This window comes from Candida parapsilosis, contig 005504 (assembly GCF_000182765.1).
Source record: "Candida parapsilosis strain CDC317 annotated contig 005504".
NCBI classification, from domain to species: domain Eukaryota; kingdom Fungi; phylum Ascomycota; class Pichiomycetes; order Serinales; family Debaryomycetaceae; genus Lodderomyces; species Lodderomyces parapsilosis.
Window position 1 is genome coordinate 834,886 of NW_023503277.1, and position 15,074 is coordinate 849,959.

Here is a 15,074-nt window from a genome sequence, read left to right on the forward strand (position 1 = left end):
TTATCTATAAAATATCTATCAAAGAGTTCACTTTGGACGAGCAGCAGCAGCAGCGGCACGAGCAAAGTTTGTTGCTTGATTGTTGGATGATGACGATGAACGCAACAATGACAGGCTTGATGTTTTACGTATTATTTCCTTTTTGGACTTCTTGCCACTACCATATGCACTCTTGATATTACTGCTTGTCTTTATTATCAGGTTTGATGATCCACCATTGGTGGTCTTAGTTGACGATGAAGATGCCCTTTTTGTAGTCTTTGCTGCTGATGCAGCAACTGAACTGGCAGCTGTAGTTCCCACTGCCGATGCGTCATTGGAGGGTTGAAAATCCACTGGGGATGCTGTAGAAGTTTCTCGCGCAATCAATAGACAATCAATCCAGCCATGTTCTTTTCCAATAGCGGCATCATTCCCAGCTTTGTCCAAAACCTTGATTACTTCTGGCTCTTGATGTCTATTGACAACCTGCTGAAGAAAATATAAGTCTCCATTTTCCTTGACAACTTCGATAATCAAATACCCAAGCTGATTATCATTTGGATCTTCCTCATCATCAGTTTCGAATTCATAATCGTACATGAAGTAATCACCACCATTATTGGCTTTCAAATCAACCAACATAACCTCCAAAGTTGAGTCAACCAAAAATATTCTAGCCATGTTTGTAACAAAAGCGAGAACAAGTTTTGACCCTTGTTGTAAATGATGCGAGTGCTCATTCACAATCTTCTCCAAAACAGTATCATCTAGAGTATCATAGCTCAACGATAAGGACGATTTTCGAAGTTGCATTCTTTTCAAAAGATCTATTTTGAGGATTTTCTCATTTGCCGCAAGCAAACTAGATACCTCATGTAGTTTGAGTACCGTTTGCCTCTGCGAGGGTTTAGTGAAAGGTTTGGGCTTTTCCGGACGAGAAATATTCTTTGATATAGGGGTTGGTTTGGTTTGGGTACCGTTCTTTTGTTTATTCGCAAATGCGGCGGCTGCAGCTGCTGCGTTAGGAGATGTTTTAGGTGGCTCGGAAGTATACGGCGTGAGCCCTTCTGTCATACTTGGTGTATTTGATTTAGTATCTAGGTTAGATTTAGGTGACTGTGGTAGAGCCGCTGCAGGTTTCGCAACAAAAGGCATATTTTGAAATGCTGTATTTGCTCTAATGTTCGGTTTCGCCTGCAGTTGGGTTTTAGTTTGTTGTGGCTGAGCTTGCAGCGGCATAGCTTGCGGATGCTTAGCTTGGGGTGGGGGACCCTGCGGTGGTCGAGACACAAATTGATTGGATCCTTGTTGCTGTTGCTGCTGCTGCTGCTGCTGCTGTTGTTGTTGTTGTTGTTGTTGTTGTTGTTGTTGTTGTGGGGTCACATTCAGCGGCCGCAAATTAACTGTAGGACCCGTGAATACAGGTTGACTCACTTGCGTGAGAGGTGCTGCATGGTGAGCTTCACGTCTTTTTGGTGGCAGAACATTCGGCACAAACTGCGGAGCTAGTTCGCCATTGTTATTCGATGATGTGTTTTTTCTTATAGCTGTCGGTGGCTTGAAAGTTTTCTTGGCTCCAATGGTCGGTAAAAACCCTAGATCAGAATTATTAAGTTGTGATTGCAACTGCTGGTAGGAGCTTGATTTATTTATTTCTCTATTTGCCCCATTTTTGAACCTCGGCACCATTGGTTGAGACATGGTTTCCATTCCACTGAAGCTTTCAAACTTTGGTACCTTTCGATGCCATATGTATCGCGGATCACTCCAATCAACGTCATTGAACCAAGAGAACGACATGATTTCAGGTATAGTTGGTCGATCGGATGGATTCAGAACAAGAATCTTTTCAATAATCTCTTTGACCTCAACAGGAATTGGTTTCGGAGACTTATACGTATATTCCAAATCGATGATCAATTGAAATGTGAGGTACTCAGTGCTACCTTTGAATGGAGGTACACCATTGAAAAATTGATAAAGAATGCACCCCATGGCCCAAATATCAGATTCAAATACACAAATATTGTCTTTCAACAATTCAGGAGATACGTACTCGGCCGTTCCAACAAAAGAACCAAATCTTTCCCGAGGTGCTTGACCCCGTACCTCGGCTTCTGCATTGAATGATCTATAGTCTATTTTTTCTCCATCTTCTTCGTTCTCTCCCAACAATTTGGCGGCTCCAAAATCAGTAATCTTTAAATTAAAGTCGTGTCCAACTAAAATGTTTTCTGGTTTGAGATCCCTATGTATGACCCCTTTCAGGTGAATAAATTTAACGGCATCTATAATTTGACACATATAGAATTTCGATACAGGCTCTGACAAAGATCCAAGTTTCCGTATTATTGACAAAAGCTCCCCATATTCCGCAAAGTCCAAAACGAAAAACAAGCTTGACTCATCTTGAAATGTATAGTAAAGTTGAACAATACCGGGATGTTGCTGGCCCAATCTGTGAAGGGTGGTTTTCTCGATATTAACATATTTGATCTTACCTTCTTTGACAATGTGTCTCTTGGACAATACCTTGATGGCATAAGTTTTCTTCAGTTGTTTGTCCATCGCAGAATAGACTGTTGAATACGACCCTTCTCCAATCATTGCACCAAATTGGTAGTCATGAGCTGACTTCTTTTTGGAATTTTGAACTTGTGACAGAGGCATTGTCGAAGGTGGTTGTTTCATAGCCGCGGAATTTGAGTTCAGTATATGTGATTGAGATAATTGTTTTGCCAAATGATTTGGCAATTCGTTGTTGAGATTGGGTTGCATAGATGACAGACTTGTCCGAGATTGTACATTTGGTCTGTAGGACATAGTTCATTCATCGATAAAAGAAGGTGGTGGGAAACGCCAGGCTGTTTAACAAAAGATTGATTTGTGTTCATCTATTGATAGTTTTTTTCTTTTCTTTCTCATACGTTTTTTCTTTTTTGATTTGCATAATTGGTAAGCATTTGAATTAAGAGGAGCTATTACTTAGGTGAAAGCGTTTGCAAGATCACAGAGCTATTTGAAACTGGGGAGTCTTGGTATAACAACGAGCCCAGTGACTGATCATCAGTGATAGAAGATAATACACATGCGAGCAACATTCAGGATACTACGATATGGCAGGCGATACAAAGGTTCGCTTGTATCAACACTGCGATCGTTTACCAGCACTGCACCCATTAAACAAACTCAAGTACACGCGGACTTGGCTAAGGTGTTTGATGATCAGAATTACTTTAATGCTGTCAGCCATAATAGCCCCTCATACAAACTACCGTTTTCGTTTTCGAAGCAAGAGACTGGGTTGTTCAAAAATGAGTCGTTGACAAGTCCACTGGGATTGGTACAGTTTTCCAAACAGTCGTTGGAAGATGCGAAACTGTTGGTCAAGGAAATGTTAAGTGACAAGTCAAGGCAGGGTAAGCTCGATTATATAAAGAAACTTGATCAATTGTCAGATACTCTTTGTCGAGTTATTGATGTCGCAGAGTTTATCAGAATAGTGCATCCTAGTTCCAAATGGATAGACGCGGCACAACAAACTCATGAGATCCTTTTTGAATATATGAACCAACTCAATACAAACGTTGAGTTATATACGACGTTGATAGATGTGCTCAATGATTCACAAATTGCATCGGAGTTGACCGAGGAAGAAATTAAAGTTGGGGAATACTTGAAACAAGATTTTGAGAGGTCTGGTATTCATATGGATCCTGAAACTAGAAACAATTTTGTTGCCATTACGCAGGAGATTTCATTACTTGGCTCTCATTTCAACAATGAGATCAACACCTTGGACTCACATTGGTGCCCAATTACGGCAAATGATTTTGAGAGTATTGAGGATTCGCAAATAAAAAAAGATCTTCTTCTGGTTCAATCAAGATATAATGGCGAAAAAGTAGCCCACGAGTATTATGTACCACTAGTCGCACGACTTCCATACTCGATATTAACAAAATGTAAATCAAGCGAGTTGAGGCGAAAAATATGGGTTTCGTTGCACAATGCTTCGTCAGATCTGATTAACATTCTCAACCGGTTCGTGTCGTACCGAGCATTGTTGTCAAAGATGTTGGGGTACAAGTCGTATGCGCATTATCAACTAGAACACAAAATGGCAAAGTCACCAGAGAATGTCATGGCATTTTTGGGAAACATTCAACAATCATTAAAGAATAGCACAGTCTTGGATGAGTTGAAACTTTTAAACGAGTTTAAAGATGAGAAGAAAGAGTACCAAGACAACGATTCCTTGATTGAGAGTATAAAACCTTGGGACCGTGACTTGTTGCTTTCAAGAATGCAAAAGAACAAACAGCAGGACAATGCGGTGGCGCAGTCGAAGATTTCCGAATACTTTTCAGTAGGAACAGTTATAGCTGGCTTAAACAAACTATTTGAAAGTTTATACAATGTGTCCTTTGTTCCAGAAGCTACACTAAAGGGAGAAGTTTGGGAGAATAACCAAGTGAGAAAGTTGAAGGTTATTGACAACAAAAGTGATATGCTTTTAGGATACTTGTACCTCGATTTTTGGTCACCAAAGGTTATGCCATCGCATTTTACCATTGTGTGCCTGCGAAGACTCCATTCGTGGGAGAATGAAGCAGAGTATAGCCAAAACGTACAGCTCGATGGAAAGTACCAACTTCCAGTAATTTCATTGGTCTGTAACTTCAGAGACCAGAGCCACAGAAGTGGTCCTACGTTACTTTCACTAGATCAAGTTGATACCATTTTCCACGAAATGGGACATGCAATGCACTCCATGATTGGAAGAACAGAGTTACACAATTTGTCTGGGACCAGATGCGCTACTGACTTTGTTGAGATTCCTTCAGTTTTGATGGAATCATTTAGTAAAGATTTGCGGGTTTTATCAAAAATCGGGAAGCATTATCAAACAGGCGAGCCAATCCCTAAAGATTTACTTCAACAAGCACACCATGACAAAAACACGCTTCTGGCTTGTGAGACTTTTATGCAAAGCAAAATGGCTACGTTGGATCAAAAATTGCATGGTTCAGAAATGGTTGATAAATTGGCTCTTGGATTGGGCGAAGCTGATTCAACAGCGCTCTATCATGCCATTGAACTGGAATTGAAGGTCTTTGCTGACAAGTGGTCAACTTGGCACGGTAAGTTCCCTCATTTATTCTCCTATGGTGCTGTGTATTACCTGTATTTACTTGATCGAGCCATTGCGGAGAAACTTTGGCGCGGATTATTCGATAAAGATCCATGGAGCAAAGAAGCGGGAACGAAATACAAAGAGAGTGTTTTGAAGTGGGGAGGGACCAAAGACCCTTGGTTATGTCTTGCTGATGCATTAGGAATCGAAGAATTGAAAAAGGGTAATTCCAGAGCCATGGAATTAATTGGAAAGAATGCCAGTTTGTAAATAGAGAGTAAAAGAAAATTGAGCTTAAAAAGACTAGCATAACAAACACCACGAGAGTACCCCACCTCTGATGCCGCGTCCTCCCATTGCCGAGAAAGGGACGTCAAGGTGATGTATATGAAGTATTGCAACCAAGCACTTGAAGCTTGATACGTTTCTTGTCGTAGCGTCGTCAAACGTTTCCACTACTTGATTATGCTCGTGACCAGTGTTGTATTCTTTTCACGACTCTGTATATCGGAATTCAATAGCAACTAGACCACCATATAACAGACTCCCGGGAGAAGGTTTACACTTTTGGGCTAACACTCTTGCTCCGAGTTCTTTTCTTTTTGCAATCTACTCACTCTTGATAGGGTAGTGTTTCAGTTAAATAGTACGGCATATCAAACATTTTATAGTTGTTACACAAAACGCACGTTTTCTGTCAAAAATGCCTTACTGAAGAAAAAAAAGAAATTTGAAACTAACCAAATGCCTTCGCAAAAAAAAAGATCAAAATTGCCCTTTTGATTGAAATGTAAATTGTTTTCTTATTATCTTACCCCAATCATATTAGAGAGGTTAATCTATTGTAGAAAATTAAGCAGGTAAATGAGGAGATAAAACTTTATGGGGAAACACCTTATCTTTCAAAGAATTGTCGGGAGTAAGTACAAGGTTTATTAGTTCTGCTGATGGGTTCTACATTTAGTCAAGTGTTTCAAAAAGAATAGTTGAGGTTAGCAGGTGACGATGAATGTCTTCAGTCGTAAACGACGCACACAAGTGGTAACTAAAATTAAACTCTACTCGCATAAGGGCTGTTACCCTCAATGCTGGTATTCACAAGGTGGCTTAGTAACGACCGCGGATCAAGATAGTTGATAAAAATCAACAATGTCACCTAGTACTTCTCTAATATCAAGGGATATCCAGCCAATAACTACGGGTGTTGATCATTGATAAACAATGCTTGTGTCGCGATTGCATTATGTGCACCATGATGCCTCGGAAACGGAGTTCTTCCATCCAAAATAAAAGCCACCAACGAGAGTTGTAACTACTTCACCCTACTTTGGGTACTGTTAAGCCGAAAGTCTTCGTGTTTGTTTTACTGATAAGCTGCAATCACCTCACCATCAAATGACGCAAATCTTATTCAATTGACTCCTTGAACTTCAACATCCTCGAAGGACATCACTATGCTTCCCAATTGGGAAAACCTTGCCGATAGAATAAGTAAATGTTTCTTTGACTCTGGTAAAAAGATTCTCTCTCTACAGTACCCCACACGGAGTAGTACTCAAAGAGTCTATGTAATGTTCCCATCGGCCCCCCGCTTTGAGCCATGCGGTTAGTAATGGACCTCCTTATAGTGTTTGAAGTTGAGAAGGAGGGGGATGAATGGTTTAGCGCTACAATCAATGCACAATGGGTTAAACATTTCTTTTTTTTTTTTCTTTGCTGCTATTGTTTCTGTTCCTCTTTCCCGTTTTGTGTCATCCGCATCATGATGATTTTTTCTCTTTCTCTTTCCCAATTGCCTTTCTCTCTCTATCTATATCCCTAGCTTTGTTCTTTTTTTCCTTTTTTTTTTTTGCAGTTCAAATGCTTTTAATGCAAACCGGGAAGAATCACATTGTGTTTACTTTTGTACATTTAGTCAGCAGTTGTGACTGATTGTAAACAATTAAACTTTTTCTTGATCGTTCTTCCTTTTAATATAAATCATTTTTATTCTGCTGTTTTTCATCCATCCTCGGGGTCCCCGTTGTTTAGTTATAATACGCCTTAAACAAATAACTTTATATTCACGCATACAATGGCCCCTGTTGAGAAACTAACACCACTGCCACTGTCAGTGCCCAAGGAGACGGACTACAATGACTCGGTGGAATCTCCTTATATGATTGAAGTTGCAGATGAGACCACCTCGAGATTTACCAGATTCAAAGACTCTTTTAGGCGAAAAGTGGTTGATGAATCACAGAAACATGAAGTTGGGCGTCAGATGTCCAAGGCTATTAGTCTACGTCATTTGATTCTTATGGCCCTTGTTACTGGTATTGGTACTGGTCTTTTGGTTGGTACTGGGCTGGTGTTGCATAAATCAGGACCATTGTTTCTTATTATTGGTTTTGCCATCGTTGGTTCATTCTTGTATCCAACTTTACAAGCAGCAGGGGAAATGGCGGTTAATTATTCTGATTTGTCTGGTGGTTATAACAACTATCCAAGGAGGTTTATTGATGAATCGGTTGCATTCGCAATTACTTGGAACTATTGTATTCAATGGTTGTCTGTTATATCTATTGAATTGGTTACCGCGGCAATTACCATTTCGTATTGGAACACAACTGTCAATGCCGACGTTTGGGTGACAATTTTCTATGTCGTTATTGTTAGCATTAACTTTATTGGTGCATCAGGTTATGGTGAAGCAGAGTTTTTTATAGGTTCTTGTAAGATTATGATGATTATTGGTTTCATCATTATGGGTATTGTTGTCAATGTTGGTGGTGGACCCAATCACGAATTCATTGGAGGTAGATATTGGAGGGATCCAGGATACTATACAAACTTCAAAGGGTTATGTTCGGTTTTTGTCACTGGTAGTTTTGCTTTCGGACAAACTGAGTTTGTTGCATTGAGCGCTAGTGAACAGTCAAATCCACGAAGAGCCATTCCTGTTGCAACCAAGTTGGTTGCTTATCGTATTGTCATTGTTATGCTTGGAAGTTTAACAATTGTTGGTTTGCTTGTCCCTTACACTTCAGACAGATTGATGGGATCTAGTGGTGGTGGATCACATGCATCACCATTTGTGTTAGCGGCTGCATTGCATGGTGTTAAAGCTGTGCCTTCAATCATCAATGCCGTTATTCTCATGTCTGTTACTTCAGTCGCATCGTCCGCATTGTACTCTTCTTCGAGAACGTTGCAATCATTATCCGAACAAGGTTTTGCCCCAAGCTGGCTCAACTATATTGACAGAACCGGTAGGCCATTACGTGCTTTATTCGTTTGTGCATTCTTTGGATTATTTTCATTTATTGCAGCATACAAGAAACAAGAAACTGTTTTCAACTGGTTACTTGCTATTTCCGGATTGTCACAAATTTTCACTTGGGGTGGTATTTGTATCTCACATGTTCGTTTTAGAGCCGCTTTGAAATACAATAACATTTCAACAGATTCATTGGGATATGTGGCAAATACTGGTGTCTATGGATCATACTATGCCATCATCTGGTATTGCCTCGTTTTAATAGCACAATTTTGGATTGCATTGTACCCCAAAGGCGAAGGTAAACCCAATGTGACTACGTTTTTCCAAAATTATCTTGGTGTAATTGTGTTGCTTTTCTTTTATGTTTGTCACAAGTTATGGACTCGTAATTGGTCTTTGTACGTCCCATTGAAAGATATCGATATTAACTTGGATAGAACTCTTTTTGATGAAGAGTTGTTGGCAATTGAAAAGGAAGAAGAAAGGGAAAAATGGAGAAAGGCACCATTTTATAAAAAGATTGTGCAAGTTTTGTTTCTTTGAAAGTGGAGAATTAAGGGGATGTGGTTTATGTATAGTTTATGATTATGACATGTAAAAAGCGTTTTTATTAAAGCGAACGTTGAGTTATTTGTAATTAGTTTCGACTGATCTTGTATTAACCTATTAGTGTTTCAGTGATTGATCGCGCAAAAAAATTTTTGCAATTGTGAGGTGATAAGCATTTAGCTATACTCTGCAGATGCTTCGCGTGATAGCTCCACAGAGGCCGTCCCTTCGATTCGGTAGTAGCGCAGCCAAAAACACATCAATACTCCTTCGAGCGCAATTGGATTTGGCCGATGTCGTACAACGATCTAATGAATATAAGGAGTCAATCACCAAACGCCAACTACCGAAGAGTTTGATCGATGATGTGGACTACATTGTCAAAACTCGTCCCATGCAATCACTGACATACACAAAGATTAATACATTGAAGAGAGAAAGAGCAGAGTTGGCGGAAAAGGTCCAAAAGAAGGAGCCCAATGTTGACGAAATCAAACGCAGACTTGGTGAAATTAAAAATGAAATCAAGCCATTGGAAAAACTCGTGAAGGAGCTACAGGAGGAAATATACAGTAGAGCAGAGGCGTTGCCTAATTTGCTTGATCCCACTGTTCCTAAGAGTGAGACTCAGGAAGAGTTGGTGCAATATATCAACACCACATCGGATGAAGTTAGTGGCTTTGCTGACTCTGACTCAACCAGAGACCACAAGACTATAGGTGAACAATTTCACTTATTTGATTTTGCAACCGCATCAAAGATTTCAGGACCTTCATGGTATTATTTGTTGGGCGATGGTGCTCTACTTGAGCAAGCGTTGGTACAGTATGCATTGTCTAAAGCACGTCAACATGGCTATACAATGGTTATTCCACCATCAATCGTAAAGTCCGAAATTGTACGCGCATGCGGTTTCAAACCAAATGATCAGAATAACGAAAAGCAAATTTACCAAATTGAGGATGAACCAAGATCATTGACTGGAACCGCTGAGATTCCATTAGGCGCACTTCATTCATCCACGATTTTTCCATCAAGTACAAAATTTCCAATCAAGTATTCCGGGGTATCGAGGTCATATAGAGCTGAAGCAGGTGCTAGTGGCAAAGATACTAAAGGGTTGTATAGAGTCCATGAGTTTACTAAAGTTGAGCTTTTCCATTTTACAACTTTGGAAAAAGCTAGGGATGAGCTTGAAGATATTAAAAACTTTCAAGTTAAAGTTATTGAGGAGTTGGGGTTGAAGGCTCGTTTGTTAAACATGCCGACCTCAGATTTAGGGTCCCCTGCTATGAAAAAGTATGACATTGAGGCTTGGATGCCTGGTAGAGGTTCATGGGGAGAATTGACTAGTAGTTCAAATTGTGGGGATTACCAGGCACGAAGACTCGGAATTCGATTCACTGGGAAAAGTGATAAAGCGACACATGTTGCAACGTTGAATGGAACTTGTATGGCTGTTCCTAGAGTTATTGTTGCGCTAATTGAGCAAAATTACGACAAAGAGAATGATGTTATACGAGTTCCGAAGGTGTTGGTGCCATTTATGGATGGTAGAGACATCATTACTAAACCTCAATAGTTCTATGTAATACCTGTATATATAATTTAATCATCGTCTGAATTATTGGAAAACCCCGCTGGCATACTAACAATTCGCTTGTCAGTCTGAACAAGGTTATGTTCTTCAATCATCTGCAAACTGGTCTGGTAAAACCTCTTCAAGTTGTGAATACTCGACGAGGACAGGCTTGAGGTATTGTCGTCATGCATTTTTCCTGATAGCTCTTGAAATTGTTGCAGAAGGATTTTATACTGATCATATTTTGCACTATATTGTGATGAAAGAAGATTATACTTATCTTCAAGCATCTTAATCTTCATTTCCAATTCACTGACTTTTGCTTCTTTAGATGCAATCAGTTGTGTCGTGAGTTCATTATTGCCACTTTTTTGTAAGTTTTGGTCAATGGTTGACAATTTAGCTAGTAGTTGATCACTGATCGATTCCATATGCTCTTTATGCGTTTTCAACTCTTTTCTGAAATCGTTTTTCCACTGTTGATTCCCCAATAGCCCCTCAATTCTACTCAAAGTTGCAGAATTGTCCACGGCATTAATTGATTTTGATAGTTGTTCGAATTGCTCTTGAAGAATTTGCTTGCTTATTCTGTCATCTTTCAAAAATGTGGCAAGTGTTTCATGAGACTGTTTCAAGTCCCCTTCCTCTCCCTCCCTTTCTAAGTAAACCAGCCTTATGGCACCCTTTATTTTGGCCATATCGTCATCCCGCAAGGAAACTTCTTTTAATTTCAATTCTTCCAAAGCCTTCAAAATCAGACCCATATCAGCTTTCGTTGCATTGCCTTCTGTGATCACCTCATTCGAATACTCCACTACATTTTTCAACAATTTGTTCAAATTGTCATTATTGCTTTTCAGTCGTGAGTAGAGCTGTTCCAAATCAACATAAGTTTGATTAGTTGATGTTTCTATTCGATGTAATTGTTGTTGTAAATCATTATGAGTTTCGTGAATCAAGTCAAAATGTTTGTCCAAGTTTAGTGCTCCGTGGTTGAAATGTGACTTTTGAATTGATTCCGGGGTATTTGTAACATCTCTAAGTTGATTTTCTTTGTTCATCGTGGCCTACCGATTCGATCAAACACGTTTTAGAGTTCATATTTCTACAATTGTTTACATTTTCATTTTCACAATTTTGTGTAACTTTTAAACATCCTGCTCTCTCTCTATTTAAACATCTAGAAACCAAACTTACTTTGCAATGCCGAACTATAAAATGATTTTTTCTGATCTTCGTATCCATCTTGGAATGTTTGACTGGCACTTGTTGCATAATCATTGAATGTCTCTTCGGCTGTTTGTAATCCATTTTGCAAAGACCTCATGAACCCTGGGGCACCAAATCCTCCTGCTCCTTGACCAGCTTTTCTAACTGGTTCTTCATACGCTTTTTCTCTGGGTGCTCTGGCATTATAGCCACCGTAATTTGCTTGTGGGTTAGCTTCAGGGCTGATATTATGAGCCAAATTTGACTCCTCAGTTTTTGGTGCTTTTCTGTGTGGACCAGCAATAAGCATAGCCAAATCTTCAACAGAAACATAACTGATTTGACCTTTTGCCCACAGCAATGTGCTGGCTGATGGTCTAGGTGGAATAATAGCATTTGGATTGAACAACTTGTCCGTTTCACTATCGTCCCTTGATTTGGTCTTTTCGTATGGGGAAATGTAAACAGACTCTGTTGCTGATGTTCGAACAAACATTTCTCCCGAGGATAACAAATCAGAGTCTAGTGCAGTTCCCGATTCGAGAGATTCTTGCACCATGCGGTATGTCTCTTTTGGTAGTTTTATGTTGGCAATGTCGTGCAATGAGGGTAGCGACAACAACTTGATAAACCCAGTTCTAACAAGCAAAGCTAATACCACCCCTTTGTCTTTGTAATGTACCACGCTTGCTTTCAAACACACATCTTCGACCACCTTGTGTGCTAGTTTTGTTTTTGGTGGTGTAATCACTCTAATATCTCTATCTGATACTGTAATAATATACCCAGGAATAGGAACACCGGTTGCCAACTGATTAAACTTTTTTTCATCGGCAACTGCTGATAATCCATATTGAGCATCAATGGGGATCAACTGCAGAAGTTTGGAAGCTTCTGCATCACCTCCATCGGCTGTTCTGTAATTGAGATGCGCTGTTTTATTAGCAAATTCAACTTGATACCCTCCGTTGCCCATGGGGGTTATTTTGTAAAACAACAAGTTACCTCCACAATTTGTTCCCACATTCAAAACTAACGATGAGTATCCGTCTATGCCAAACTCCATAATGGAGAATTCGAGTACAGTTGGATAGCAATTCCCAGTAACAGAAACCAAGTTTTCCTTTACGTTAGCAAGATTGAAAATCACGGCGGGTCCTCTTGATATATCACAAACAACCAACCGTCCTGATTTATAACCAACAGCAGCAAATCCAGAATCACTCATTTTAAGTACTGAAATTTGCTCTGATGGATCAAGCCTCAACAAATACAACGGCAAAAAAGAAGCTGAGGTAGCCACGGATCCAGAAATCCTACCGCTAATATCAACAAGCAGCGCGCAGCCATTCCCGTGATGGATAGGACAATCACTGTAGTCCTTGGAAGAGCTGATCCCAGCATTCTTGACATTTGGGGTTTTACCAAACCGGCAAATAACCACTTCACCTGAAGCCAAGCCAACTAAAAGTTGACGCGTTTGGAAAGAGCAAGATACTTTTATCACTTTGAGATTTGCTGGGTTATGGTAATCATACAACGTTGGTTTCAACGCAACCTGAACGATGCTTTCGCCACCCAGTTGCTCACCTTTCGTGATGTCAATAAATCGTACCAACCCATTTTCGTGTCCAGTGATCATTATATTACGAAGTCCGTCGTTGAACCCGAGAGGCTTGTACATTTTAGCTAAAGGTACAGGAGCTCCACCATAAAGGAGTGGCCTCACTTTTGAGCTAACACCTTGTGATGCACGACTTGACATGATACTATACCAATCAATTCGAACGATTGATTGCACATCGCAATAACACAACGGTGGCACAATCAATGATAGCGATGTGGGAAGTATTGTATTACCCAAATCACCACTACCTTGGCCACCTGCTTTATCTGAAAATGCCACCACGTATAACCTGCCCAAGTTTGACACAAGTAACAAGAATGCAGGATTGTGGCCATCATGGAAATACGGAGAACCAGTTTGGGTCACTGGTTGAATCTTGGTTATTACCTCGGTTACAGCTCCATCAACATCATTCTCATTCAAATAAATGCTGATTGGTATCTTGCGTTGGCCACCTTGAGGATTGGAGTAGAATATTCCTTGTTTTTCATGCGATGTCATGGAATATTTCAAAGTGTATCCAAAGTCCATCACAGTAATGGTATTGGTAGCATCTGGATCGCCTCCACTGACTATTAATCTAGTTTCCTCGGGGTCTTCTCCACAAATCCATTTAACCTGTTCAATAGGGTTAAAATGTTCTGGAACTTCCAAATACGCTCCTGGCTTGTGGAGCTGTGTTTCATACAATGTTCTTGCTTCCAATAGAACTCCTCCTTCGATATCCCAAAATACAATAGTATTGTCATTGTGGACCGTTACTGCGTGAAGCCCATTAGGATGGAAATGAGCCTCTTTGATCAACGGTGTAATCGATTTCAGCGATCCAAATAACTTCTTTTTCCCTCCAGTGGCGATGTGGTTCGAATATTGGAAACCCTTGTGTTCTTTTAACAAGGTATAAGTCAAAGTACTTTTGATTTGTCCAGTGACCAAGGAATATACTACGGCGCATTGATTATAAGCAACCAATAAAGTTCCAATATCACGCGGATGCCATTCAATAGACACAACGGGCGACATCTTTTCCTTTGGCATGACTTTCTTTTGTAGGTTATCGATTCGGAATTGGGTCAAGTTTAATCTATCCACATCGTAAAATATCAAGCTTCCGTTTGCAAGACCGAATATAGCCCAGTCCAATGATGGGTCAGTCTCAGCAGCTGTTACAGTTCCCGGGAAGGAAAATGTTCCAATGATCTGTTTTGAGTGTAAGGAAAGTATTGTGAGCCCGGAACCTGGTGATGTACAAAGTAAATAAACGCCCTTGACAAATCGAAGTGATACAATCGGATGCTTGATGTTGAATTCAAACACAACCTCAACATTAATTTGACCAAATACTCGAACATCATTGTCTTTCGTGGCAATTGCAAGTAGGGATTGAACTGGATCATATGCTATTGCAGTAATGGAGTCCTTGGGTACCCCAAGTTGATTAATCACTTCTATATCAATTTTTTTAGCATTGATTTCTTCCGGGGATAAGTTCTTGGCCCCCTTGGTTTTCAAGGTATTTGATATAGAGTTGAGCGATAGTGGGGCTTTTCTTGATTTGAGTTTTGAAAACATTGTGAGAGAGTGGGTGGTTGTGAGGAGTGGCTGTATACAATAGTTGATCTGGATTGTTCGGGCTTTTGACAGACTCAAACGTGACAATAAGATGAAAAAAAGGTTAAATAAGGAGTAAAAAAATGATTCACGTGACCATATGTCGTGTAATGTG

At 40.0% G+C, this 15,074-nt stretch overlaps 6 protein-coding genes across 6 annotated transcripts; 3 read left to right on the forward strand and 3 right to left on the reverse strand. All coding sequences in view use genetic code 12, as the record gives it.

The window, feature by feature from the left end:
* Positions 1–27: 27 nt before the first annotated feature.
* Positions 28–2,760, reverse strand: PKH3 (protein kinase; the record flags this gene model as incomplete). The annotated part of the gene is made up of 1 exon (XM_036809612.1): positions 28–2,760. One exon carries the CDS (start codon positions 2,758–2,760, stop codon positions 28–30), a length of 2,733 nt encoding a protein of 910 aa, XP_036663118.1.
* Positions 2,761–3,070: 310 nt separating this feature from the next.
* CPAR2_603520 (metalloendopeptidase) lies at positions 3,071–5,389 on the forward strand (the record flags this gene model as incomplete). Its single annotated transcript, XM_036809623.1, has 1 exon — positions 3,071–5,389. The coding sequence occupies one exon, from the start codon at positions 3,071–3,073 to the stop codon at positions 5,387–5,389; it is 2,319 nt and encodes a 772-aa protein (XP_036663119.1).
* A 1,804-nt stretch (positions 5,390–7,193) lies between these two features.
* Positions 7,194–8,924, forward strand: GNP1 (amino acid transporter; the record flags this gene model as incomplete). The annotated part of the gene is made up of 1 exon (XM_036809634.1): positions 7,194–8,924. One exon carries the CDS (start codon positions 7,194–7,196, stop codon positions 8,922–8,924), a length of 1,731 nt encoding a protein of 576 aa, XP_036663120.1.
* Positions 8,925–9,123: 199 nt separating this feature from the next.
* On the forward strand, positions 9,124–10,512 carry CPAR2_603540 (putative serine--tRNA ligase; the record flags this gene model as incomplete). Its single annotated transcript, XM_036809645.1, has 1 exon — positions 9,124–10,512. One exon carries the CDS (start codon positions 9,124–9,126, stop codon positions 10,510–10,512), a length of 1,389 nt encoding a protein of 462 aa, XP_036663121.1.
* A 26-nt stretch (positions 10,513–10,538) lies between these two features.
* CPAR2_603550 (uncharacterized protein) lies at positions 10,539–11,573 on the reverse strand (the record flags this gene model as incomplete). The annotated part of the gene is made up of 1 exon (XM_036809657.1): positions 10,539–11,573. The coding sequence occupies one exon, from the start codon at positions 11,571–11,573 to the stop codon at positions 10,539–10,541; it is 1,035 nt and encodes a 344-aa protein (XP_036663122.1).
* A 119-nt stretch (positions 11,574–11,692) lies between these two features.
* SRO77 (putative Rab GTPase-binding protein) lies at positions 11,693–14,920 on the reverse strand (the record flags this gene model as incomplete). Its single annotated transcript, XM_036809668.1, has 1 exon — positions 11,693–14,920. The coding sequence occupies one exon, from the start codon at positions 14,918–14,920 to the stop codon at positions 11,693–11,695; it is 3,228 nt and encodes a 1,075-aa protein (XP_036663123.1).
* Positions 14,921–15,074: the final 154 nt, after the last annotated feature.